At 33.6% G+C, this 25,613-nt stretch overlaps 1 protein-coding gene across 22 annotated transcripts in view; it reads left to right on the top strand.

The window, feature by feature from the left end:
* The window catches only part of Dlg1 (discs large MAGUK scaffold protein 1), a 274,457-nt gene that overhangs the window by 794 nt on the left and 248,050 nt on the right, over window positions 1-25,613 (top strand). For 17 of the 22 annotated variants that reach the window (XM_048794414.1, XM_048794407.1, XM_048794408.1 and 14 more), the window contains exons 2-5: window positions 1-261; window positions 728-777; window positions 1,396-1,527; window positions 19,118-19,284. In XM_048794414.1, coding sequence (XP_048650371.1) covers window positions 759-777; window positions 1,396-1,527; window positions 19,118-19,284 — 318 coding nt within the window. In that variant the 5' untranslated portion in view covers window positions 1-261; window positions 728-758. Of the gene's footprint in view, window positions 397-727; window positions 778-1,395; window positions 1,528-19,117; window positions 19,285-25,613 lie in introns of all 22 variants that reach the window. The other 5 variants (XM_048794406.1, XM_015486833.2, XM_015486840.2 and 2 more) reach the window with 5 other exon arrangements.

Raw genomic sequence — 25,613 nt, 5'->3', positions numbered from 1 at the left:
CCCTCACCCCCTCAGCTGAGTCCTCCAGCCCGGGGCGGGGCGGGGGTACGTGGAGCGGGGTAGGGCGGAGGAGCTGCTCCGAGTCGGGCCCCGGCGCACCCCAGCTCCCGGTGCCCGCCGCTCACAGGAACTTTGTGGCGGCGCCGCAGGTGTGGGGGCCCGCGGAGGTGTGCATGTGCTGTGCGAGGGCGTCGCGGAGAGTGGCCGCTGCCCTGCCCGGCCCCCTCTGGAGTAGCCCGGAGGAGGCGAGCAAGGAGAAAGGCAAGCGAGAGGAGGGGGGCCCAAGCGGGGCGAGGTGGCCAGTCCATCGGATCCCTCTCAGCGCACTCTTCGGCCTCAGCTGGCTTAGGGGCGAAGGGTTGGAGTGCCTTTTAAGCCACTCGCCCGCAGTAGCAGGTGGATACTTATGTGGGGTGAGAGGTGACCCCCCCCCTTTTAGGCTTTTAGTGCCTTTTGGAAGGGGTGAAGCTTTCGAGGAGAATTTGAAAGCGGACTTTTGTCTGCTCTTAATTTGGAGGGGAACCCACCCCTAGAAAGAAGCCTTCTTACATTGGCTGACACTGCTAGGTTTGAGGCTCCTCCTTTCACTTGGGAAAACTTTGGAAGGTGGGCTTTTGAAATATGGCCGGGGATTTTTCCTTTCGAGACTAATGGGGAAATGTTAGTTTAACTACAATGACATTCTTTTCTTTAGTTCTTTTTCTTTTTCTGTTTTGTGTTTTTAAAGGTGTGTGCCCTCTTCCTGATTCTGGAGAAAAATGCCGGTCCGGAAACAAGGTGAGAATTTATTTTGGAACACTTGTGGATGTCACTTGCTTTACTGTGCATCTGTTTTGTGTTTGCAGTTTTAAAAATGTTAGTGTAACTTGCCTCACATCATTTCAAAAGGTGGAGACACCGAAATGTTTGTTAAACTTAGCTTTCTTGACATCTCTCTAGTGGTTAGAGAAACAATTTTACCCCCTTTTCGGAAATGCCTTTATAAATCCAGAATTTGAGTTTTAGTCTTTCACTTTTGTGAGCAACAGTGAGATACTAAGAACTGATATTTTGAAACTCTTAAAATTTGGATTATAATGACAAATTGTAGATAATCTGCATTTGCCTATCAGGTAATCTGAAACTAGGTTGCTAACACTTTGATCAGATGGTCTATTACTATTGTAAATTATTAGTATGTTTTTATTACAGACTGCTCACGTTCCTGTTTTTTCTATTGTGATATGTTTACATTTTTTCTTGATCATACTAGGGAGTATGTATACATAAACATAGTAATAGCAATTGACCTGGAGGATTTTGGGGAATTGTTTAGATGTCTTGCAGGATCATTTAGCAAGTAATATTTTCTTGTAAATACATATAATTTTAATAAAACTCCTTTTTTCTTTTCAGATACCCAGAGAGCATTGCACCTTTTGGAAGAGTATCGTTCAAAACTAAGCCAAACTGAAGATAGACAGCTCAGAAGTTCCATAGAACGGGTTATTAACATATTTCAGAGCAACCTCTTTCAGGCTTTAATAGGTGGGAATTAAAATTTTATTTGTGGCCATTATGTGTCAGCTAGGCTTAATTCTTCTCTGAATTCAGTTGTTTTAAACTTTAGGGAAAGATGTACTTGGTTCTACATGAGACATTCATAAACTTGAACATCTTTAATGACTTGTGTTTTTCATAGTTTGGACAGTATTCTTTCTAAAAATATCCAATAACCAAAAAACATTTCCTATGATTTTTTTTTAGCAGTTTTTGATAACAGTGTTATGTCTAGAATTAACTATTAAAAGTTTGGGAAATTGCGTAAATATTTCAGGACCCAAAAGGTAATGACTGAATTACTCTTAGCTTATTTCTGTATTTGACTTGTATTTCTCTCAAGTTCTTGAAGATGTTTGATACATTCAACCATGTTTAAGAATATTCATTCTCTTAACATAGACCTCTATTACTGGCATTTGTGGAGTCAGGATTTTATACCTGGAAAATAATCTTAGAGATGGTCCTGTCTAATTATCTTATTTTACAGACAGGAAAATTGAAACTCAAATTCTTAAACTGGAACTTAAATTTGAGGTTGTGCATTGGTTTAAAGAATTGGACAAATAGTAGTCCTGAGTTTAATTCCTGACACTGCCAGTGATTGAATGATATGATACAAATTATTTAACATTTTTAGGCCACAAAATTAACTGAAAATGTGGGTTTTTAAACCCTTTTCTTTTAAAACTAGATAGATCCTTTTTTCCAAAGTCTTAGATTTTGTATACAATCTCCAATGTATAAAACAAGGTGGTCTGTCTCTGACCGTTTTCTTCACGTACCTTGCAAAATTAGCAAACTACTGAACTAGAAAATCTGTTTTTTCTAGTTTTGAGGATTACTTTTTTTTTTTAACACTATATAACATTTTAAAATAAGAAATATACTTCATTGCATTACATGTGTTTCCTTATATATGTCAACTGATGATTGATTTAATTTGAAGATTACTTTGAAGTTGGTGTACATTGTCAAATGATAAATTGATACTCTACTAAATTTGTTTTAGAATTAAGATTTTTGAGAAGACCTCTTGATACACCTGAAAAAAAATTTAAATTTAACGTTATTATAGACTTTTAAAAACATACATTGAGAATAGCACAATATAATGAACTGCCATATACCTGTCATCCTTCTTAAAAAATTATCAATATTTTTCCTTTTTTGTTTAGATTAGTAGACTTTTTCTTTCTTTTTATTTTAGCTGAAGCTTAAAGTCCAAGTGGATAATCAAATAGGTTGTTCTGGGGGGAAAAACAGCAAAAAAAGGAAGAGGAAGATCATTTTTTAATCATTTGGTTTTCTAGATCAACATTAAACCTAGGGTCAGTTTTTAAAAAAAGCAGTAGGACTGTATATCCCTTTTTACGTATATGCTAGACATAGTGAGGTAGACTATAATCTTATTGTGTGGAAAGGTCATGATTTGAGAAAATAAAGTGGTAATAGAGTAAACAGAATTTACCCTTAATTTTTCCCTAGATTGGGACTGGACTTGCTATGTTTGGAGGTATTTTTGACATACTCTTTTGAATGTTTATTCTTATGCATAATTGAACTTTGGGAGTTTTTTTACTCAAGTTTGTATTTGTCAATCTATATGTCCTGTATAATTTCATTGGTTGTGACTTTACTTTGATATTTGAGTTTACTTATATTTTAATGTTTTATAGGATGTGGTATCAAATTTTGGTGTAAGAAAAGTAATAGGTCTTTAGGAATTTTGAAATAGATAAATTTAGTAAGGTTTTTGTGTTTCCATACTGTAATTAATTGTTGAAACTACTGAATTTTGTGTTTGCTTCTCAGTCTGAAAATTTTTAGACCAGTAAAAATTTATTTTTCTGCCTTTTTGCTTTGCAGCTTTGCCATTGTTTATGAAATAGTATCATAATATATGTTAAACCTGTAAATTGCCCTAAGATAAAGAGCAATCCATTGTGTCCATAGTATGTACTGAATAATCCTGGATTAATAGTTTTTTCTTCAGTAGGTGGCACTCTGTCTTCTGAGTTAGTACCTGTAGATTACTGGATTAAAAGGAGGCATGTGTCTTGGCCACCTGAGTTACTTGAAAGTCATTTGGTGTTAAGGTGTTTTAACTTCTGTGGTTTGGGAATAATTTGCTTAGACAAATTAGTGAATTATCTAGTTATCTGGGATGTTGACTATCTTTGAACTTATACCAGCATTGATTGTTGATTGAACTGGTGGTTTGTATATTTACTCTTTCTATGCATTTAAAAAAAAATTATGTGGAAATATTGATTTTCCTCTCTGTAGTGGGTATATTCCATGTACTAGGTGTCTGGTACCTTGGAGTTACTTAGAAACAAACATGTATGTACTGCACTACATATGTTCTAAGATAATAGTTTTAAAATAGTTTAGTATTTTTCGATTTGGGATGTATTCTTAAAATGAAATGTCATCTTTAATAATAGGCTGTGGGTTTTTTTTTTTGCATTTTTAGTGGCATATGAAATGATAGTATAATTTATAATATATTTTCAGTTTAATGAAATATGGAAATCATTAGTAGTATCCTTGAATGATGACTTAAAGATTTAAAATTTGCTGAAAGTAGTGAAGTTTTTATTAACTTTAGAATTTCAGCTGATAAGTTGTTTCTTTAGAGCTGAATATTTAGATACACACACAAATATTACCATGAGTTGCACTTTTGTTTAATATTTATTCCTGAAACCTATCTGGTGATTATTTTTGTATAAATGAAATATAAAGTCTGCCTAATTTTACCCCCTGAGTTAGGTGAGAACAATTTGAGAACTTTATGTATTTGATTTTGTGTTTCCATTTTCTGTACTTAAATTTGAAAAGTTTTTGAGGAAGATACATCAAGATATGGTTTGAGTACATTCAGAAACACTCAGATATTCAGGTCTAAAGGTTTCAGGTCACTTCTGATTCTAAGGTATATGGGATCTGAGATGATCCTGGTGGTCCTTAGAGATTTCAGACCTCTGCTGTTATTTCTGGTGGGAACAGAGAACACATCTACTTTCCTTGTGCACAGGATCGTGGGCTCAAGATCAGGCTGGCTTTAGAGATGAGTGAGTTGAGTGTGGTTTATGTATTTGGTCTGCAATGAATATCAAGTTTTGTTTTTTTTTTTTTTAATTTTAATTTTTTATTGTTGGTTGTTCAAAACATTACAAATTTCTTGACATATCATATTCCATACTTTGATTCAAGTGGGTTATGAACTCCCACCTTCACCCCATACACAGATTGCAGAATCACATCAGTTACACATCCATTGATTTACAAATTGCCATACTAGTGTCTGTTGTGCTCCGCTGCCTTTCCCATCCTCCACCCTCCCCCCTCCCCACCTCTCCCCTCCCCTCCCCTCCTCTCTCTCTACCCCCTCCACTGTATAACCCTGAGGGTCTCCTTCCATTACCATGCAATTTCCCTTCTCTCTCCCTTTCCCTCCCACCTCTCATCCCTGTTAAATGTTAATCTTCTTCTCCTGCTCTTCGTCCCTACTCTGTTCTTAGTTACTCTCCTTATATCAAAGAAGACATTTGGCATTTGTTTTTTAGGGATTGGCTAGCTTCACTTAGCATAATCTGCTCTAATGCCATCCATTTCCCTGTAAATTCTATGATTTTGTCATTTTTTAATGCAGAGTAATACTCCATTGTGTATAAATGCCACATTTTTTTTATCCATTCGTCTATTGAAGGGCATCTAGGTTGGTTCCACAGTCTTGCTATTGTGAATTGTGCTGCTATGAACATCGATGTAGCAGTGTCCCTGTAGCATGCTCTTTTTAGGTCTTTAGGGAATAGACCAAGAAGGGGAATAGCTGGGTCAAATGGTGGCTCCATTCCCAGCTTTCCAAGAAATCTCCATACTGCTTTCCAAATTGGCTGCACCAATTTGCAGTCCCACCAGCAATGTACAAGTGTACCCTTTTCCCCACATCCTCGCCAGCACTTGTTGTTGTTTGACTTCATAATGGCTGCCAATCTTACTGGAGTGAGATGGTATCTTAGGGTGGTTTTGATTTGCATTTCTCTGACAGCTAGAGATGGTGAGCATTTTTTCATGTACTTGTTGATTGACTGTATGTCCTCCTCTGAGAAGTGTCTGTTCAGGTCCTTGGCCCATTTGTTGATTGGGTTGTTTGTTCTCTTATTGTCTAATTTTTTGAGTTCTTTGTATACTCTGGATATTAGGGCTCTATCTGAAGTGTGAGGAGTAAAGATTTGTTCCCAGGATGTAGGCTCCCTATTTACCTCTCTTATTGTTTCTTTTGCTGAGAAAAAACTTTTTAGTTTGAGTAAGTCCCATTTGTTGATTCTAGTTATTAACTTTTGTGCTATGGGTGTCCTATTGAGGAATTTGGAGCCCGACCCCACAGTATGTAGATCGTAGCCAACTTTTTCTTCTATCAGACGGCGTGTCTCTGATTTGATATCAAGCTCCTTGATCCATTTTGAATTAACTTTTGTGCATGGCGAGAGAAAGGGATTCAGTTTCATTTTGTTGCATATGGATTTCCAGTTTTCCCAGCACCATTTGTTGAAGATGCTATCCTTCCTCCATTGCATGCTTTTAGCCCCTTTATCAAATATAAGATAGTTGTAGTTTTGTGGATTGGTTTCTGTGTCCTCTATTCTGTACCATTGGTCCACCCGCCTGTTTTGGTACCAGTACCATGCTGTTTTTGTTACTATTGCTCTGTAGTATAGTTTGAAGTCTGGTATCGCTATACCGCCTGATTCACACTTCCTGCTTAGCATTGTTTTTGCTATTCTGGGTCTTTTATTTTTCCATATGAATTTCATGATTGCTTTCTCTATTTCTACAAGAAATGCCGTTGGGATTTTGATTGGCATTGCATTAAACCTATAGAGAACTTTTGGTAATATCGCCATTTTGATGATGTTAGTTCTGCCTATCCATGAACAGGGTATATTTTTCCATCTTAAGATCTTTTCTTCTATTTCTCTCTTTAGGGTTCTGTAGTTTTCATTGTATAAGTCTTTCACCTCTTTTGTTAGGTTGATTCCCAAGTATTTTATTTTTTTGAAGATATTGTGAATGGAGTGGTTGTCCTCATTTCCATTTCAGAGGATTTGTCGCTGATATACAGGAATGCCTTTGATTTATGCGTGTTGATTTTATATCCCGCCACTTTGCTGAATTCATTTATTAGCTCTAATAGTTTCTTTGTAGAGCCTTTTGGGTCTGCTAGGTATAGAATCATATCATCTGCAAATAGTGATAATTTAAGTTCTTCTTTTCCTATTTTTATGCCTGAATATCAAGTTTTTAAAAATTATTTTTAAAAATAAATTTTATTGTGTGTATTTGAGGCTTACAAAATGATGTGGTAGAATACATAAGATGGTTACTTACGTGAAAAGATTAACCTATCATCTCACAATTACTTTTATTTTGTGACAAAACAGCTAGAATCTAAGAAAAATTCATAATACTGTCTGATTTTATTAACTTTAGTCCTCATTTTGAGCATTAAATTTTGAAATTTGTTCATCTTATATCTGCTATTCTTGTATTCTTTTGCTTAAATCTCATTTTCTGTCCCTCCCTTCCCCACTATTTCATTCTCAATGTGTGTATTTGAACCCTTTTCCCCTCTAAATATTGTACATATAAGAGTGAAATCATGCAACATTTTCCTTTTGTGTCTGACTTAATTAGCATAATGTCCTCTAGGTCCATCCCTGTCATGGCAAGTAGGATCCCCTTTTTAAAGTCTAATTATTTAATTTTGTGTGTGTATTTAAACATAGACACCATGTTTTCTTAACCTGTTAATCTGTTGATGGACACTTAGTTTGTTTCCATTTCTTGGCTATTGTGAAAAATGCTGCAATGAACATGGAAGTACAGGTGTCTTTACAAGGTGGTGATTTCATCTCCTTTGGGTATACCAATTTCTTTAGGACCTGCTATGCTATTTTTCTTAATGACTGTATCAATCTAAATTCCCACCTACATTGTACTAGGGTTCCTTTTTCTCCCCACCAACATTTGTTATCTCTTGACTCTTTGAGAATGGCCATCTTTATAGTATGAGGAGATCTCTCTAAGTGGTTTTAATTTGCATTTCCCTGATGATTAGTGATGTTGAACACCTTTTCATATACTTTTTAGCCATTTTTATGTCTTTGGAGAAATACTATTCAGGTCCTTTGCCTATTTTTTAATTGAGTTATTTGTTTTTCTGCTATTGAGTTGTAAGAGTTCTTTATAAATTCTGGATGTTAACCACTTGGAATATATGTGAGTTGCAAATATTTTTTCCCAGTCTCCAGGTTGCCTTTCTAATTTTGTTGATTGTTTCCTTTAATAGCAATCTTATTTTATTTGTGCAGGTATTTTAGCATTAAGGTGGATAATGTAATAACATTGTGAATTTTTTTAGTTCCCGATTCATTTGTTGCTGCTCTATTAACTCTTAATAGTTTCACTAGACCTTATAAATATGGTAAAGATCATTACCATGCCCTTATTTGTAGATACCAGGTGTCAGAAGTACTACTCCTTTACCATGTAAACCATTTTGAAAGGTAATATTCAGAAAGTTGAAGTATATTCATATTGTTGTGAAACAGATCTTTGGAACATTTTCATCTTACAAAACTGAAAATGTATAAAACAGTATTTCCTTTTCCCTTCACCCCTGTCCCCTGCCTCTGATAACCACCCTTTTACTTTATTTCTGTGAATTTAAGTATGTTAGACACCCCATATAAGTGAAAATATGCAGTATTTGTCTTTTTTGTGATTTGTTAAGTGATATAATTACTTAGTATGTAGTCCTAAAGGTTCCTCCTTGTGGTAGTAGACGACAGTATTTCCTTCCTTTTAAAAGGCTGAATAATATTCTATTGTACGTATGTCACATTTTATTTATTCATTCATGTAAGGATATTTACATTGCTTCTTTTGGCTATTATGAATAGTGATGTTATAAATATTAGTGTGTAAAAATATTTGAAGCTCTACTTTCTGTTCTTTTTAATATATAATCAGAAGTGGGATTGTGGGATCATATGGAACTTATATTGTTAATTTTTTAAGGAACCACCATTTTGTTTTCCATAGGAGTTGCACCACTTTTCAATCAATCAACAGTACATGGTGTTCCATTTTCTCCATATCCTTGACAATACTTGTTTTCTTAAAGAAAATTTTTTTATTATAGTCATCTTAATCATTGTGAGAATGTGATTTCTTTTAAGTAAAAATAATGGCTAACATTTATTGAGCACTTTTAGGTGCTAATACAAGTATTTCATTTCGTCATCAGAATCTGTGAGGTATGTATTCACCAATGAGGTGAGGATACCATTTTATTGATTAGAAGACTGAGGCATTGAGAAATGAGCAATTTTGCTCCTGGACACTTAGAGTTGTATAGCCAGAAATTGAACTGAATTAACCTTAAGCCGCTTCTTACCTTCAGTGATTAGAATCTTTATCATTATTTTCAAAGCTGAATGTTTTAAATATAATAAAGCACACTAGTGCATATTTAAGGCAAATGTTGATTTGTAGGGTCAGTGGTCTTTTTTTTTTTCCAATAATTTGAAAGAGAAAGTTTATAATGAATTGTTTTTGTAATGATGGAATTTTTCTATGTACTTAGTAATCAAGGTTTGGGAACTTCTAGCTATAGTGGTAGAATGACATTTCTGTGTGTGTGTGTGTGTGTGTGTGTGTGTGTGTTTAATTATTGTAATTTATACATTTCAGTCTGTTGCTAACTTGTGTGTGTGAAACTTTGCAGGCTAAGTTTGAGCAAGAATAACTGGACATAGAGTATTGGCTAAACCTTTATGTAATTGAAGGAGAATTTTATTAACTTTTTACTTGGTATTTTTGATTTAATTAGATTGAGTTATTTGCTAGTAGTTGTGCTTATTACAGCTTTAATGCAGTGTTTTGATTGTGTCACATCTGGTTAAATTCTCTTTTGAACCTTGGAATCACAGAATTGTAAAAGCATTTTATCTACTTGGGGGTCAAATGTTTCCTCAGTACAAGATTTAGACTAGGGGCCAGGTATTATATTTAGTTTTCATGTCTCTTAACTCCCCTTTTATCTGGGAATATAGTTCCCTTCTACTCTTAAAAATTAAATGTTTTTCATTTTGTGTTTATCTGAGTTTTACTTGGGGTTATAATCAGATTTTGTATTACTGGCTTATATCTAAGAGGTACCCAGTGTCCTCTGCCCTTCCTTAGTAATATTAATTAATTAGTTTATTAATTTTGTGGTATTGTGGCTTGAACTTACAGCCTCATGCTAGATAGGTGAATGCTCTATAACCGAGCTCCATCCCCAGCAATTTTTTAAATTTTGAGACAGGATTTCCCTTAGTTGCCCAGGCTAGCCTCCAACTGGTCAATATTCCTGCCTTAGCCTCCCAAGACCAGCAGTAATTTTAATTTCCCAATTACGTATTCTTATTTCTCTGTAGTCTCTTCCCTTTGCATCTCATAAGCATTATGGGTGGGAAACACTTTTGCTCTTCAGCAAAACTATACCTAGACTTAGCATCCATTGATGATTCTTATTTGAACAGTTTTTATTATGATTATTGAAAAGTGACAGTTTTCTGACAGCAAGCAGCACTTCTCTTCGTTTTCCAGTTAATAGTTGGCATTTTACTGTAATCAGAAGCACTCCTTCTTGGTCTGTCACAAACTTGCAGACTTCTGTTTCTTTCAGTGGTTTACCATTTGTTGCCATCCTTAATGATTTTGGTGCTCAGATTGTCTCAAATTTAGCCAGTGTGGGGTCCCTCTCAAGCTTGCCCTTGTGGTTTTTATGACATGCCTCATCTTTTTTTTTTTTTTTTTTTTTTTTGTGGTGCTGGGATTGAATCCAGGGCCTTGTGCATGCAAAGCAAGCACTCCACCAACAGCTGTATCCCCCAGCCCCATAATCTTCTATCTCAGTAGATTTGTACCAGCTTAATAGATTTTTTTTCTATAGCTTTACTAATGATTTATTTCCCTAGGAGCATTAGGTTTGTAATTTTTTTGAATTATAAAAATTGCATTTATATATGTGTATTGTTTTTCACATTATTTCACCTTTAGGACAGATTCCTAGAAGTGAGTTACTTGGCCAAAGGAGGTATGCATTTTAAAGCTTTTGATCTAATTTGCTAAATAATTTACTGTTAGGAATATCATATCAATTTAGTTTTTTAGGTACTATGTGGAAGAATGACTGACTCACCATGCTGTAAATAATAGAGTATTACCTATATCATTTTAATGTTTTCTGCTCTGATATGTGGAATATATCTTTGTTCATTTTGGTGTTTTATTGTGCATTTCTTTGATTAAATATCCAAAGATGTAAAAAATTCCTTTAGTTATTTTCTTCTGTGAGTTATCTATGTCATGGCACTCCCTGCCTCTCTTTTTTTCCTTTTTCTTAGAGGTTAAAGTCTATATTAGGCATATCAATTCTGTCTGCCATGTAAGTTGTAAATAACTTCGCTTGTCATTTGTTTTCAACTTGGATTTTTTTAAAAAAACAGATGTTTATTTATGGTTACATTTATCAATATTTGTCTTTGTGTCATCTGCCCTTGGTATCATCCCAATTTTATAATCTATCCCCAGGATTATAAAAACATTCACCTATATTCAGTTTTTTCAAGATTTTTTTTTAACATTTTAATTGTTTAGGCATTTGGAAGTTATTTCATGTAAAGTATGAGCTTGTTTAATATTTTCAATATAAATTTATTATTTGTTAACTCTCATACTTTTTTTAAAAATTAAGTAACATTTTTTCACTAGTTTTAGATTTACAGAAAATTTGAGGAGAAGTATAGTTCCCAAATCCTCATCTCACCTCCTCCCTTAATATCAGTATTATACATTAGTATGGTATATTGATAAAATTGACAAGTCATTAGTTCATTGTTATTATACAAAGTTCATAGTTTACTTTAGAATTCACTATTTGCATTATACCTTGACAGATCTGGCATATATATGTGTTATTTTGTCACTTGTATCATCTTTGCCAGGGTCATATAGAATAGTTGGCCCTAAAAATCCTCTGTGTTCCACTTGTTCATTCCTCCCTTTGTCCTCCCACAATTCATGGAAACCATGATCTTTTTTGCTGTTTCCATAGTTTTACCTTTTCTAAAATGTTATATAATTGGAATTATAAGTATGTAGTCTTCAGATTGGCTTCTTCAACTTGGCATTGTGCATTAAGTTTCCTTCATGCCTTTTTATGACTTGATACTGCATGTCTTTTTATTGCTGAGTAAGAACCTCCATTGTACTCCAATGGAAGTTCTATGGTTTATCTCCTCACCTATTAAAGAACATCTTGATTGCGTCCATGTTTTATCAGTATGAATAAAACTGCTGTAAACATTTGTGTGTAGCTTTTTTTGTGGAGGGGGGAGGGTCTAGGGATTGAACTCAGGAGTACTCAACCACTAAGCCACATCCCCAGCCCTATTTTGTATTTTATTTAGAGACAGGGTCTCACTGAGTTGCTTAGTACCTCGCCATTGCTGAGGCTGGCTTTGAACTCATGATCCTCCTGCCTCAGCCTCCAGAGCCTCTAGGAGTACAGGCGTGCACCACTGCTGGAGGTTTTTATTTATTTATTTTTAATGGACACAAGTTTCAACTCATTTGGGTAAATACCAGTGGGCATAATTACTAGCCAATATGGTATTACCATATTTAGTTTTTAAGAAAAACTGCCCAAACACTCTTTCAAAATGGTTCTACCTCATATCAGTGATGTGTTGTTCCACATCCTTGCCAGCATTTGGTGTTGTCAGTACTTCAGGTATTAGTTATTGTTATTTTTATAGGTGTTTAGTGCTCTCTATTCATTTTAATTTGCAGTTCCCTAATGACATTTGAGTTAAACATCTTTTCTATGTGCTCATTTGCCATCTCTGCATCTTTTTTAGTGAGTTGTCTGTTGATGTCTTCTGCCTTTTTTTTTTAAATGGGATAATTTTTTTCCTTGATGAGTCTTATGAGTTTTTCTAATATACCAGTCCTTTTTCACATAAGTGTTTTGCAAATATTTTCTCCTGTTCATGTCTTGTCTTGGTCATTCTGTCGCTTTTTTTTATTCCATCAAATAAAATTTTTTCTTATAGATTAGAAATGTCATCTGTGTTGTGTTATATTATTAGATATTATTGGGTCTGCAATTATGATTTTGTTCTGATTGTGAGTTAGTATTGCCTTATTTCTTTAGTTTGAAAAATGTTTTATGTTTGTCAATTTTTCTGTTTAGGATGATGGGAATTTCTGCTTATTTGAAAATTTCCTTCCTTCCATGTCTTACTCCCCTTTTGAGGATATTCCTGTAATTCTGTAATTCCTCTGACTTCCAGGGTTTGTACACTTTGAATTAGTAAGAAAGTAATAAAGGCAATGAAAACTTTTTACTTATATTTAGAGACTTTTGAAATTAGTTATCTTGGAGGTTTCCAAAGGCATTTTTTAATTTAATAAAGGAATTTAATAAAGGAATTATTTTACTGTCTTACATTGGATTTTGTGCCTTCAAGTTTAATAATTGAGAATTTTTTCATGTATGTGTTAGAACTTTTTGTGGCTTTGAAATTTAGATCTTTGATCAGGAACTGTACTTGTAGAGATTCAGTTTAGTCCAAAACCAAGAAAGCACTCTCATACTGTGAAAATGAGGACTGGACTGTGGTAAAGACAGATCCAACAGGTTCCAGCAAAATTAATGTTTTTAGTTGTGAGTCATCTAAAATGTAATTTTCTCCTAATGTATATTTTAGCATTTTCTTGCATTCTTAAGCATATCATTATTTTCAAAGGAAATGATTTTTTTCAGGGTAATAAATAAAAATGTAATTGTTTTATTTATGTCTTGTGTATATCTAGGTGAACTATTTGGAATCACTCAGTCTATTAAATGGCAATCCTTTTGAGTCTTCCTGTACTATCTCATCATTTTTACAGTTTCATAGTAAAGATTTAAGTTTGGAAGTTGAACTCAAATGTTTGCCTAAGTTTATTGAAGGACTCTGTTATCTTACGTAGGATAGTAAACTTGGAAGTTCCTGATAAAATAGTAATAAGATATGTGACTTTTAATTAATAGCTTGCTGTAATCATATTTTGTTTTTCATAATGTGTATGTATATAAAATTGTGAGAAGCCCTTATTATTGACACTGGATATTGAAACATGCAGATTGATTTCTCCGTCCCTCCCTCCCTTCCTTCCTTCCTTCCTTCCTTCCTTCCTTCCCAAGGATGGAACCCAGGGGCACTTAACCACTGAGCCACACACATCCCCAGTCCCTTTTTATATTTTACTAAGAGTCTCACTGAATTGCTTAGGGCCTTCCTAAGTTGCTGAGGCTGCCTTTAAACTAGAAATTCTCCTGCCTCAGCCTCCTGAGTTGCTGGGATTATAGGTGTGTGCCACCCTGCCTGGTCACACAGGTTGATTTCTATAAACCAAGATCGAGAAATTTTTGTGCACACATTTAATAAAAATTTAAAATAAATATGTTTAACCTTCTGTAGGATCTTATAGCCATATTTTTCAGGTTTTGGGGGTCTTTTTGGCAGCGCTGGAGATTGAACCCAGGTCCTTGAGCATGCAAGGCAAGCACTTTACCACTCTTTTTAGATGTTTTTCATTGAAAAACTGAGGGGTTAATATATTTTTTTTCCTTCAGCTTTCTCTATTTTCTGAAGACATTATTGTTGTATCACATCTTACCTTTTAATTTTTTTAATCCTCTTTTTGAACTTATTCACCACATTGGTATCTTTTGGTTGAATAACTTCAGTGTTTTAGAATGAACTCATTAATTATTTTCACAAAGTTATTTTGAAAATAACTTGAATTTTGTGTCACTTTGCCGTATTAGATTTTCAGGAAATATCCAAGATTCTACTATAGTAGGACTTACCATTTGTATTTGTTTTCTATTGACTTCTCTTTCGGTGTTAACTTCTGTTTTATTTAAGCTAGGTATTTTATTTTAGAACTCTCCCCACTAAAGTTTAGTAAAGAAGTGGTAAAAAGTATTATTTGAATCCTAGAATGTCGTTTTATGGAAATACTTAACTTGTTGCTATGATAAGTTCTAACCAGTCTTTTGGCTAAATCTTATAGTTAAGATCTGTGGTGTAATCTCTTTTGACATGTAAAATGCAATTATCCAAAGACTGCTGATAACATGGGGGGGCCAGTGGCACAGGTATTTTGTTCTCAAAAGAACAACTAGATGTGAATGCATTTTTTCCCTCCAGACAGTGCACTTTTAGATTAGATGCTCCTTTCAAAAAAACTCAGCTGACATAACTGAAGAAATTGTAATGGGGAGTTTCTGAAGAACGGTTATTATGTTATTTATCACTATAGTAGTGGGACACCCTACAGATAAAGAAATGTGATGAATAAATAAAATAAAATGTATAAACTTACGAAGTTGAGACTGTCAGGATGGTGGAATATTAGTCAAGATTTAAAGGTATTATTTTTTTTTTAAGGAAAATGATAATTACAACAAATTATCATATCACAGACTTTGCCACATTGCAGAAATATTACAAAAATATTTCAGTACTTTTGCATTTGATTTTAGTTAGGCAAGAATGATAATCTTACAGTTGGGAATATGTGGCAGTATCAGTAAGATAGAATTCTAAATAGCTAAGTAAGTATTAAACCCACATGTTGAATCCCATGCACTTTGCTTATTTAAGCGCTCCTTTAGACTCTTACTCAGCTTATTTTGTGGTAAAATACACATATTGTGAAGTTTATCATATTAATCATTTTTAATTTTATATATCAGTAGCATTAAACACATTCTGCAGACCATCTCCACTATCCATCTTCAGAACTTCTTCATCAACTCAAACTGAAACTGTACCCATTGAGCAATAATTCCTACTACTCTGATTCTCTCACTCTACCTTCAGCCTCTAGTGTCCACTGTTCTACTTTCTGTCTATATTATGAATTTACCTATTTCAGGTACTTCACTTCACATAAGTGGACTTATATAATTTTTATTCTTTTATGTGGCTTATTTTACTTCTCAAAGATTGACTCATTCATGTTGTTGGATGTATCAGAATTTTACTCCTTTTTAAGACTACACAGTGTTCCATTGTACATACCAGATTTTGTTAATTATCTTTTGAGGGATGTTTGGATTATTTTCACCTTTTAAAAGGCTACTGTGAATAAGTCTGCTGTTATCATTGGTGTACAAATCTATTTTAGCCCCTGCTTTCAATTTTTTGTTTTGGGTATATATATCTAGAAGTAGAATTGCTGGGTCACATCCTAATTCTTGGTTGTAGTATTTTGAGGAACCACCCCCTATTATTTTTTGACAGCAGCTGCATCATTTTACATTCTTAACCAGCAAGGCACAAAGGTTCCAATTTCTCTACATCCTTTTTAACACTTGTTACTTTTCGTTTTATTGTTTATTTTTTGTTTTATAATAGCCATCCTAAAGAGTGTTTACTTAGCTTATTTTTTTTTTAACTCTGATACAGTTAAACTAAGATGGACATGCGAACACGTGCGTACTTTGGTACTTTGGTACTTGTGATTGAACCCAGGGCCTTGAACACGTTAAGCAAATGCTTTATTGCTGAGGTACATCTGCAGCCTTTTGAAAAATACACATTTTGAGACAGGATTTTGCTAAATTGCCCAGTCTGGCTTTGAATTTGTAATTTCTTGCCTTATCCTCAGTAGCTGGGATTATACCCATGTGCCACTGAACCCATCCAAGATGGATATTTGATTCTTCTGTTGTAGGAACTTAGAGCAAATTAGAAAGGACTGTTCAGTATATGAATGTAGGACGTAGAATGGAGGCATTTCAGTTGACAAGAAGCAAGATGTTGGTGAACTTTTGAAAAATTCACATATGAAATTCCTTGATTATACTAGTTCAATATATACTAGTTCAGTATAATGCTACCGTGTTAGAATTGTATTAGTGTAGATCTCTGTTGTCCTGTGCAGTAGTATCTAATTATGTATGACTATTTAATTAAATCTATATACAATTATAAATTCAGTTCCTTATACTGGTCACCTTTCAGTGGCCACATAAAGCTTGGTTAGTGCAGCTAGAGAACTTTTTTTTTTTTTTGGTACTGGGGATTTAGCCCAGGGATGCTTAATCACTGAGCCACATCCCCATCCCTTTTTATTTTGTATTTTGAGCCAGGGTCTTGCTAAGTTGCTTAGGGCCTTACTGAGTTGCTGAGACTGTCCTTAAACTTATCTTTCTGTCTCAGATTCCTGAGTTGTGCCACCATACTTGGTATCAGAACAACAAACAAATAAATTTTTATTTCATTGCAAAAAGTTGGGTTTTTTTTTTAATTAGCATCTAGATTTTTATTAGAGGTGTTATTAAAGGGTAATATAGCAATGTTTTTTTTTTTAATTTTCAGATGAAAGGTCATGCAGGAATTTGTGTTGAAATGTTAACAAGAGTTAATAAAAATAAAATTTCTCAGTGATATAGGCTACTTACCTTGAGATATTGATGATTAATAATAAAATAATAATAAACAAGAAGCAAAAGTTGTTCTTAGTGTTATTGTGCATGATTTTATACAGGAAAATGCCCACTTTTACTATTAGACATTGTTCAACATTCATCCAATGTTCTTGGGAGCAAAATACTGTAGGAATTCTAATGTATATGTACATAAATACACGATTTTCTAATTTTGTTTCTTCGCTTGCTTTTGATGTCCTTAAACTTGTTCATCTGTTCTCTCTATATTCCCTGTTAACAGAAATTGGGTTCAAAAACTTGATTTGGGTTGGGATTACACAATTTTTGGTAAGCACACTTTGTAGGTGATTTTTTGATGTTAAATTTTTGTTTCCTTTTGTGATAGTTAACGTGTTTTATACAGTGATTACTGGTTTATAAAATGCTTTCTCACACAATTTTATCCAGTAATATTCATAATACCTTGTGATGTAGGTTAATACTATACTTACTGTGCAAACATTAGTTTTTTGTTGTTGTTGTTTATTTGTTGTTTTTGGTACCAGGGATTGAACCTAGGGGTGCTTAATATCTGGGAGCAACATCCCCAGCCCTTTTTATATTTTATTTAGAGACAGAGTCTCACTGAGTTGCTTAGTGCCTTGCTTTTGCTGAGGCTGGCTTTGAACTTGTGATCCTCTTGCCTCAGCCTCCTGAGCTTCTGGGATTATAGGTGTGAACCATTGCATCCAGCTTAAACATTATTTTTTAGTTAGACTTTACTTGTAAAGTTCTACATTTCTGCTGGCTATTAAAACTGAAAAGGGAGAGTACTTTTTTCCTACTGTCTTATGAGGTTTGGATTTTAAAAGAGATAATGCTTTCAAAATAATAATAAACAAGAAGTCAAAGTTGTTCTAAATGTATTGTGCATGATTTTATACAGGAAAATGTCCACTTTTACTGTTAAATAATTCTCCCTTTGAAAAAATTAGTTCAAAATTATATCAATAAGTGAATAAAAAACTCAGTCCTGTGACTCTAAACATTATACAACTACCACTCAGAGCTTCTGTGCAGTGTGAATAATTAGTATACTAAGTTCATATAATTCTAGTATTGTGATCTTTTATACTGTGTTATTTTAAGTAAATTTATAATTTCTTTAAGAGTTTTGTCATGCTTTTTTTTTTTTTTTTTTTTAGTTGTAGATGGACAACAGTACCTTTATTTTATTTTCGTGTGATGCTGAGGATTGAACCCAATGCCTCACTCAAGGGAGGCAAATGCTCCACCACTGAGTTACAACCCTAGCCCTTGTTATGCTTTTAACTGATTCTAAAATACTGTAAAATATTTAACTTTCTTCTTTTTAAATATTCAGACTAGAGGATATCTAAGAGTCTTTCTAGTTCTTGATTTCTTACTTCTTTTTTAATGTTTTATTTTGGTTAGGAAGTCAGTTAAAACCACTTCAGAGATTTATATTCTCAGCCTGGATTTTAATGGTGAAGATGTAAAATATTGGTAACAGCTCATATCTACAGGATTCATAATGATATTGCCTATTATTAGGAACTTATTGTATGTTATTGTGCTAGGCATTTTATTACACTCAATTCTTGGAACAATTCACAATAAGAGGTGAGTTATCAGAGGTTAAGTACCTTGCTTATACATGTAACTAATTGGTAATGAATGAATTGAGATTTGAACCCAAGACTGCCTTTAGAAATGTAAAATGCTTGTGACTTTTATATTGTGCCTGGCTTCCCCCTCCCCCCTCCCCGTGGTGCTGGGGATTGAACCCAGAGCCTTGCAAGGACTTTACCAGCTGAGCTATTTCCCCATCCTGGGCCTGGCATATTTTGATATGATTTTGACATATGGAATATTCACTATTGAAGTACATTGTGAGATTGGATTTTTTTTTTTTAGTTAGAGTAAATTTTTTTTTTTAGCATCATATAGTTTAATTGGAAACGTCAATAATTTGAATTTTTCTTTTCCTTTCCTCATCTCTAGATATTCAAGAATTTTATGAAGTGACCTTATTGGATAATCCAAAATGTATAGATCGTTCAAAGCAGTCTGAACCAGTTCAGCCTGTGAATACCTGGGAAATTTCCAGCCTTCCAAGTACTACTGTGACTTCAGAAACACTGCCAAACAGCCTTAGCCCTAGTGTAGAGGTAAGATAAATTTTTCTGAAACTGTTTTCTTTGGATTACCAAGTTTTTTTCCTTCATTTGATTAAGATGAATATTTTGTGGAAATATTTATAATGGAATAAAGAAAATGGAGTTAAAAGTATTTTTGAAAAGAAAAGTTCAGAATATCTATTGCTTCTGTCTTAAAATGTTAAAGAGTGATTTGAGGCCTAAAATACTTACTTTAGACTAATAACAAGTATTTTGTATTATGGACGTCAAGGAGGTTTTATTTGTGTGATAATTTAGATGGAAATTGTACTTTGAAAAGGTGGTTTTGCTCTGGTGTTCTCCCCTAGAAATAGATTATAGTTTTGTGGTTCTGAGCCCTTTAGTTATTCCAGGGATTCTCTTCCTCGGCTTGGAGGGAATTGCATTAAAACTCACTAGAGACTGACAGTCCTTAAGGTCAGAATTGGTTTCTGCATTTTTCTGTAATTAAAATCATCTGGATTTTTTAAAAAAATATTTATTTTTTGGTTATAGGTGGACACATTGTCTTTATTTTACTTCATGTGGTGCTGAGGATCGAACCCAGTTCCTCATGCATGCTAGGTGCTGAGGATAGAACCCAGTGCCTCATGCATGCTAGGCTAACGCTCTACCTGTGAGCCACAACTCTAGTCTTAAAGCCATCCGGATTTTAATAACAATGTCAGTAACATTCTTTTGTTGTGGTGCTATACTGTTGTTAGTACATTGGATATGGTATAACAGAGATATGAAGTATTTTGTAACGAGGATTCTGCCTGAGAAACATTAGTCATTTGAAAGTGGTTGTCTCTCTAAATTGATTCTAGTCTCTCTGGTTAGTACAATACAGTGCCTGGAAAATTTAATCAACTTCTGTTTGGTGAGTAATAAGTCAGGGAAAAATGGTGGTGGGCAGAAACTAGATGGCACTTTGGTAATGAAATAGACAGTTTCTCAGTTTTTGCTTTTATATTAAGTAACAGAACTCTAGAATTCTAGAGTAGGATGAATCAGAGCACATCTGATTTTAACGATGAGAAAAGAGATCCAGAAGAAAATGATTTTACCCAGCTGATTCAGCTAGTTTGTGCAAGTCTATCTTTGGATTTTAGACCTCCCAATTTACAGTTCTTAGTAATCCTGATATGACCTTACATTTTTCTCTTTAATCTGATTAGAGATTCTCATGTTAAATTGTGCATGTATCATTAATTTCTTACTCTTATTTAAATGTTTTTTTATTATTTTCTCTTGGATAATTTCCGTTAACATTCCCTTCTTTAGTTGATATATCATTTGTTTTAATGATAATTAATTTCCGTGGCCTGTTTCAAATGAAAATTTTAAATGTCTGTAATCAGTTATTGGTTGTGGTTCAAATGTGTTGTTTCCAAAATTCAGATGTTGCCAATGTGATAGTATTAATCCTTTAAAAGGTGATTAGTTCCTGGGATTTCTCCCTCCTTAATGGGATTAAGGACCTTATAAAAGAGGCTTGCTTCACACAGGTTTTAGCTCTGCTCTCTGAAATGTGAGGATGAAGCAAGAAGACCCTACCAGACCAACTACCTCTTAGACTTCTCAGCTTTAGAACTCTGAGAAATATATAATATATATATATATATATATATATATATATTTTTTTTTTTTTTATAAATTACCCATTCTCAGGTCTTCTGTTATAGCAGCTCAAAACGGCTGACCGTTAAACATATTTCTATTTCACATTGTCTTAGTCCTAGGTTAAAAAACTTGTTATAAAAAACATTTTAAATTTCAAGAGCATTAACTTTTATTTACTTAGTATATTTTTTGTTATTGTCTGTATAATGATATCGACCTGTGATTAGGAAACAAAAGTTCTTGCAGTCAATTTGCACATTTTGATAGGTTGTTTAGATAATGACTGTCTCAGTACAACCAGTGAAACTAAATATTCACTAAGGTATAACAAATGGATAGTTTTGTAAGCTGGAAGTTTATTTCTATATAGATTTTAGTAAGAAAAATCAACAGTGTATTGAGTTTTATAACAAATGGTATTAGTGGACCAAAGATGTGGTTCAGTGGTAGAGCGCTTGGTAAGCATGCACAAATGTTGATCCCCAACACTGCAATGAAAAAAAAAAGATATTAGAAACATTTCAATTTCTATAAAATTATGAAGCACTCTTACCTGTGTGCAGCCCTCATTTCTGCACCTCCTGAAAGATATTTTCTGGACATGACAAAAGGAATTCAAATTATTGGAGAAATGAGAACTTACAGATGATGAGTGTCATATCTTATTAGTTTGGAGAATGGATGAAAAGGAAATACAGATTACAACATGTTGCTTTAAGGCTTGGCACGTGGAAAATGCCTTAGTAATGTTTGACATCTGTACCCATTCATAGATGAACTTTAAGGGAAGCATTGGAGTGTGTTCATCAATCCTAGATTTTTTAAAAGAGGGAATAATACCTGTGTGTCAAATGTGAGCAAGCTAAGATCAATTACTACAAAGTACTGTTATCACAGAGATGACAGAATACCTGAAAAATGAAAGTCTGAAAATGTAACATGTTTGAAATTTGTCTAAGTGATGATTGACTTGATCTCTTATTTCAGTGTTGTTTATGACTGGGAAAGACTTTAATTCACTGGCCCAAGTTAGAACAAATGCAAAAAAACCCAAAACTATCTTGCTGACATAAAATTTAGGCTATTATTCTACTTGTGCACTAAATTCTTGGATAACACAGTTAAATTTCTGACAAAATTATATGCAACATGGTCTTATCTTTTTTGCTTCCCATTTGCCTTCATAGGATTATCATTTAGTTCTTCAAAAAGTACTGGAGATTAATCAGGTTTTAGAAAGACTTGCCTCTTACAGTGATGCAAATCTTTGCATTTTAAAACATATATCAAGTTTTCTTCATTTGTTTTAATAGTTGGTAACTGATCTCACTCTCATCAGCTCCTCATTTGTCAGTTACATTTTGACATTGTAACTTTGTTTCTTCTAATGTAATAAAATTAAAATTAATACTATTTATTTTAAAATAACATGAGTATCCCATTTTCTTAAAGTTTTGTGGGTTTTTGGGGTTTTTTTTGTTATATCTTTTCATTGAAGGTATGCCTCACTAAATGTTTGAGATAATGTTTGCATAATGCTTATTTTAGGGTGATGGGATTATTTATTTTTTTTGTACTTTTTGCTGTTTTTAAAAATAATTAGCATGTCTTATTTTTATAAAAGCAGTTCTATTCTAAGTGAATTAGGAGATTAAGAAATAGAGAATAAGGAATAGTTATGAGACTGAAAAAAAGCAAGATATAAAAGTAGGAGAAATTGTCTAATTTAATGGGGTAGTCTAAAAGAAAAGAATGTATTCTGTTCCTGATTTCATAATACATTTTAAGTGGAATAGTTATTCAAAGTTTAATAAAAAGAAGCTATAAAATAATTAAAAAATAATTTTTGAATAGGGAAAGCTTTTCTAAGCATTACAAAGCAAAAACTAAAAAAATTTAGAATTCTGACTGTAGAATTTCTTTGTGGACTTGAACTAGTTGTTTAAATTTTAATTGTAGAACTTTAAGCTTTTCTAAGAATTACAAAGCAAAAACTAAAAAATTTAGAATTCTGACTTAGAATTTCTTTGTGGACTTCAACTAGTTGTTTAAATTTTAATTGTAGAACTTTTGTATCTCGAGAGCTGATACAGTAGGAAGAGAATTTATCAATAAATGAAAAAGGGCAAATTTCCTTAATTTCCAACCATCTCAACCCAAGAAACCTCTTAAACATCACTAAGAAAAAAGCCATCATTCAATAGGATTTGTGACCAAAGGATGTGAACCATCAGTTTGTTGAAAAACTATACCTGGGCCAATAACCTGTGAAGAGATGTACAACCTCACTTTTAAAAACTACAAATTAAATTGTCAATAAGAATATTCTTAAATAATTTAATTATCAAACATTAAATGTGAGGAAATAAGCTCATACGGTTAGTAGGGAGAGTACAGTGGTGTGATCATTTGAGAAACAACAGTACCCATATTCTTGGATCCAGCATGTGCTACAGATTTACTCACAAAAATTATTAAAGATACATGTATAGGGATGTTCATTGTATCATTCTATGTAATATTCATAAAAATCAATAAGGAAACAATATAAATGAGTATCAGTAAGACATTAGACAAAAACATGGTATTTAATACAGAATTGACATGAATATAAATTTTATGTATTTGGTTCTTGACTTGATGATTTAACTTAGAATTTTTTGGCTTTGTGATAGTGTGAAAATGATAAACATTCAGTGGAAGCCATCCTTCAAATTTTGAATTTTGATCTTTTCCTGGGCTACTGGCATGCTATCTCATACATTCTTGTGGTACTGGGCAGCAGCAGCCAACCACAGCCCCTAGTCAGCGATGTGATCACATGGGTGAAAACAGATACTCTGCAGAGTACTGCATTGCTAAGCTGTGATGTTCAGTAGACCAGGTATTAAATGCATTTTTCACTTTTTCATCATATCTCCCCCGCAAACCCCAGCCCAGTATTAGAAATTGAACTTGGGGACATTTCACTGAGATGCCTCCCCAGCCCTTTTGTATTTTTTTTTTTTTCAAGACAGGGTCACTCTAAGTTGTGAAATCTGGCCTTAAATTTGAGATTCTCCTACCTCACTCTCAAATTGCTGAGATTACAGGTGTGAACCATGGCACCTGGCTACCTTACCATAATTTAAATTTGCAATGGGTTTATTTTAAGTTGAAGAGCATTAATATTTGTCAAATGTAAGCCTGTTACATGTCAGGAGGTATATAGAATGACTCTGTCAAAAGAAAACAATGAAGTTAGGTATGTCTGAAAGAATACACACTTGGTCTTCCTTCAGTTCTATTTTTGCTTTAGTTGTGCCGTCATTTACAGGCCTACTTTTAAACACTTCTGAGTTCATTTTAGGAGGAGGGGAATTATCTGACTGAGTTCTTTAGGGAGATAGTTTGATTCTATTTTTTTCGTGAGCTTATGATTTAATGCTTTGAAATAATCCATCTTCAATTTAAGTAATTTTAGGAGGTAGTAGAATTAAAAGTATATATTCAGACTACCAGGTTTTATCTGAAGTCCTCTAAATATTGACTTTAAAATTTATCAAATTGCTGTTGAATATGCATACATAAAGGTACAAAAATCTTGAATGGATAGCTTGATGAATCACTGCATGGTGAATATACCAGGTCAAGGAAAAGGACGTGGTACGACAACTAATAGGTCCAGGAATTAGTTGACGGTGATGATTGCACAACTCTGTGAGTATATCAAAAAATCAATGAATTGTGCATGCAGACATTAAATTTGTGTTGTTATGATTATTTCCTGATATATCAATTGCAGTGGAACAAACAAATTATAACAACTGATTGTGTATGTTTTCTTGTGCACCAGTATATACATACATACCCAAGTGTGAAAATGTTGTGTGTTTGTTTAGTTTTAGTACATAATGCCAACAGTTTTGAAAATTGATTATGCATGTTTTCATAATTACTATCAGTCTGAGCAAGTTTTGTTTTGCATCTTTGCCAATACTTGTTATCAGTCTTTTTGTTAATAGTTTAAACCATTCTGGTATGAGTGTAGAAGTACTTCATATTGTTTTTTTTTCCCTTTTCCTGTCATTGACAAGATTAATAAGCCCCTTTCTCTTGGGGCTATGGTTGTGGCTCTGTGGTAGAGCAGCTGCCTCACATGTGTGAGGTACTGGGTTAGATTCTCAGCACCACATATAAATAAATGAATAAAATAAAGATCTGTCAGCATCTAAAAAAATATATATATATATATTTTAAAAGAGCCCCTTTCTCTTTTTTGGGGGACTGGGGATTGAACTTAGAGGCACTTGACTACTAAGCCACATCCCAGTCCTATTTTGTATTTTATTTAGAGACAGGATCTCACTGAGTTGCTTAGGGCCTTGCAAAATTGCTGAGGCTGGCTTTGAATTCATGATCATCCTGTCTCAGCCTCCCAAGTTGTTGGGATTATAGACTTGCCTGCCAAGCCTAGCCAGTGAGCACCTTTTTATATGTCTTATTCCTTTTGCTTCTGTGAGTGTTTATTCAAATTTCTTGCCTTGGTCTGGTTTGATTTTTGCTGAATCTCTTATTTCATTTAAGATTTTTAAATGTTGATTTTTCTCCCCTAACTTTATACATTTGTATTTATTAGTTGGGGTTTTTCTATAAAAGGTACTTTTCTCTATCAGTTAGGAATAGACTTTAAAAGGGATATATATATATATATATATATATATATATTTTTTTTT

This window comes from Marmota marmota, unplaced genomic scaffold (genome assembly GCF_001458135.2).
Source record: "Marmota marmota marmota unplaced genomic scaffold, marMar, whole genome shotgun sequence".
In the NCBI taxonomy this organism is placed as follows: Eukaryota; Metazoa; Chordata; class Mammalia; order Rodentia; family Sciuridae; genus Marmota; species Marmota marmota.
The sequence above is the reverse complement of the archived record's forward strand: the minus strand, read 5'-3'. Positions and strand labels throughout refer to the sequence as shown.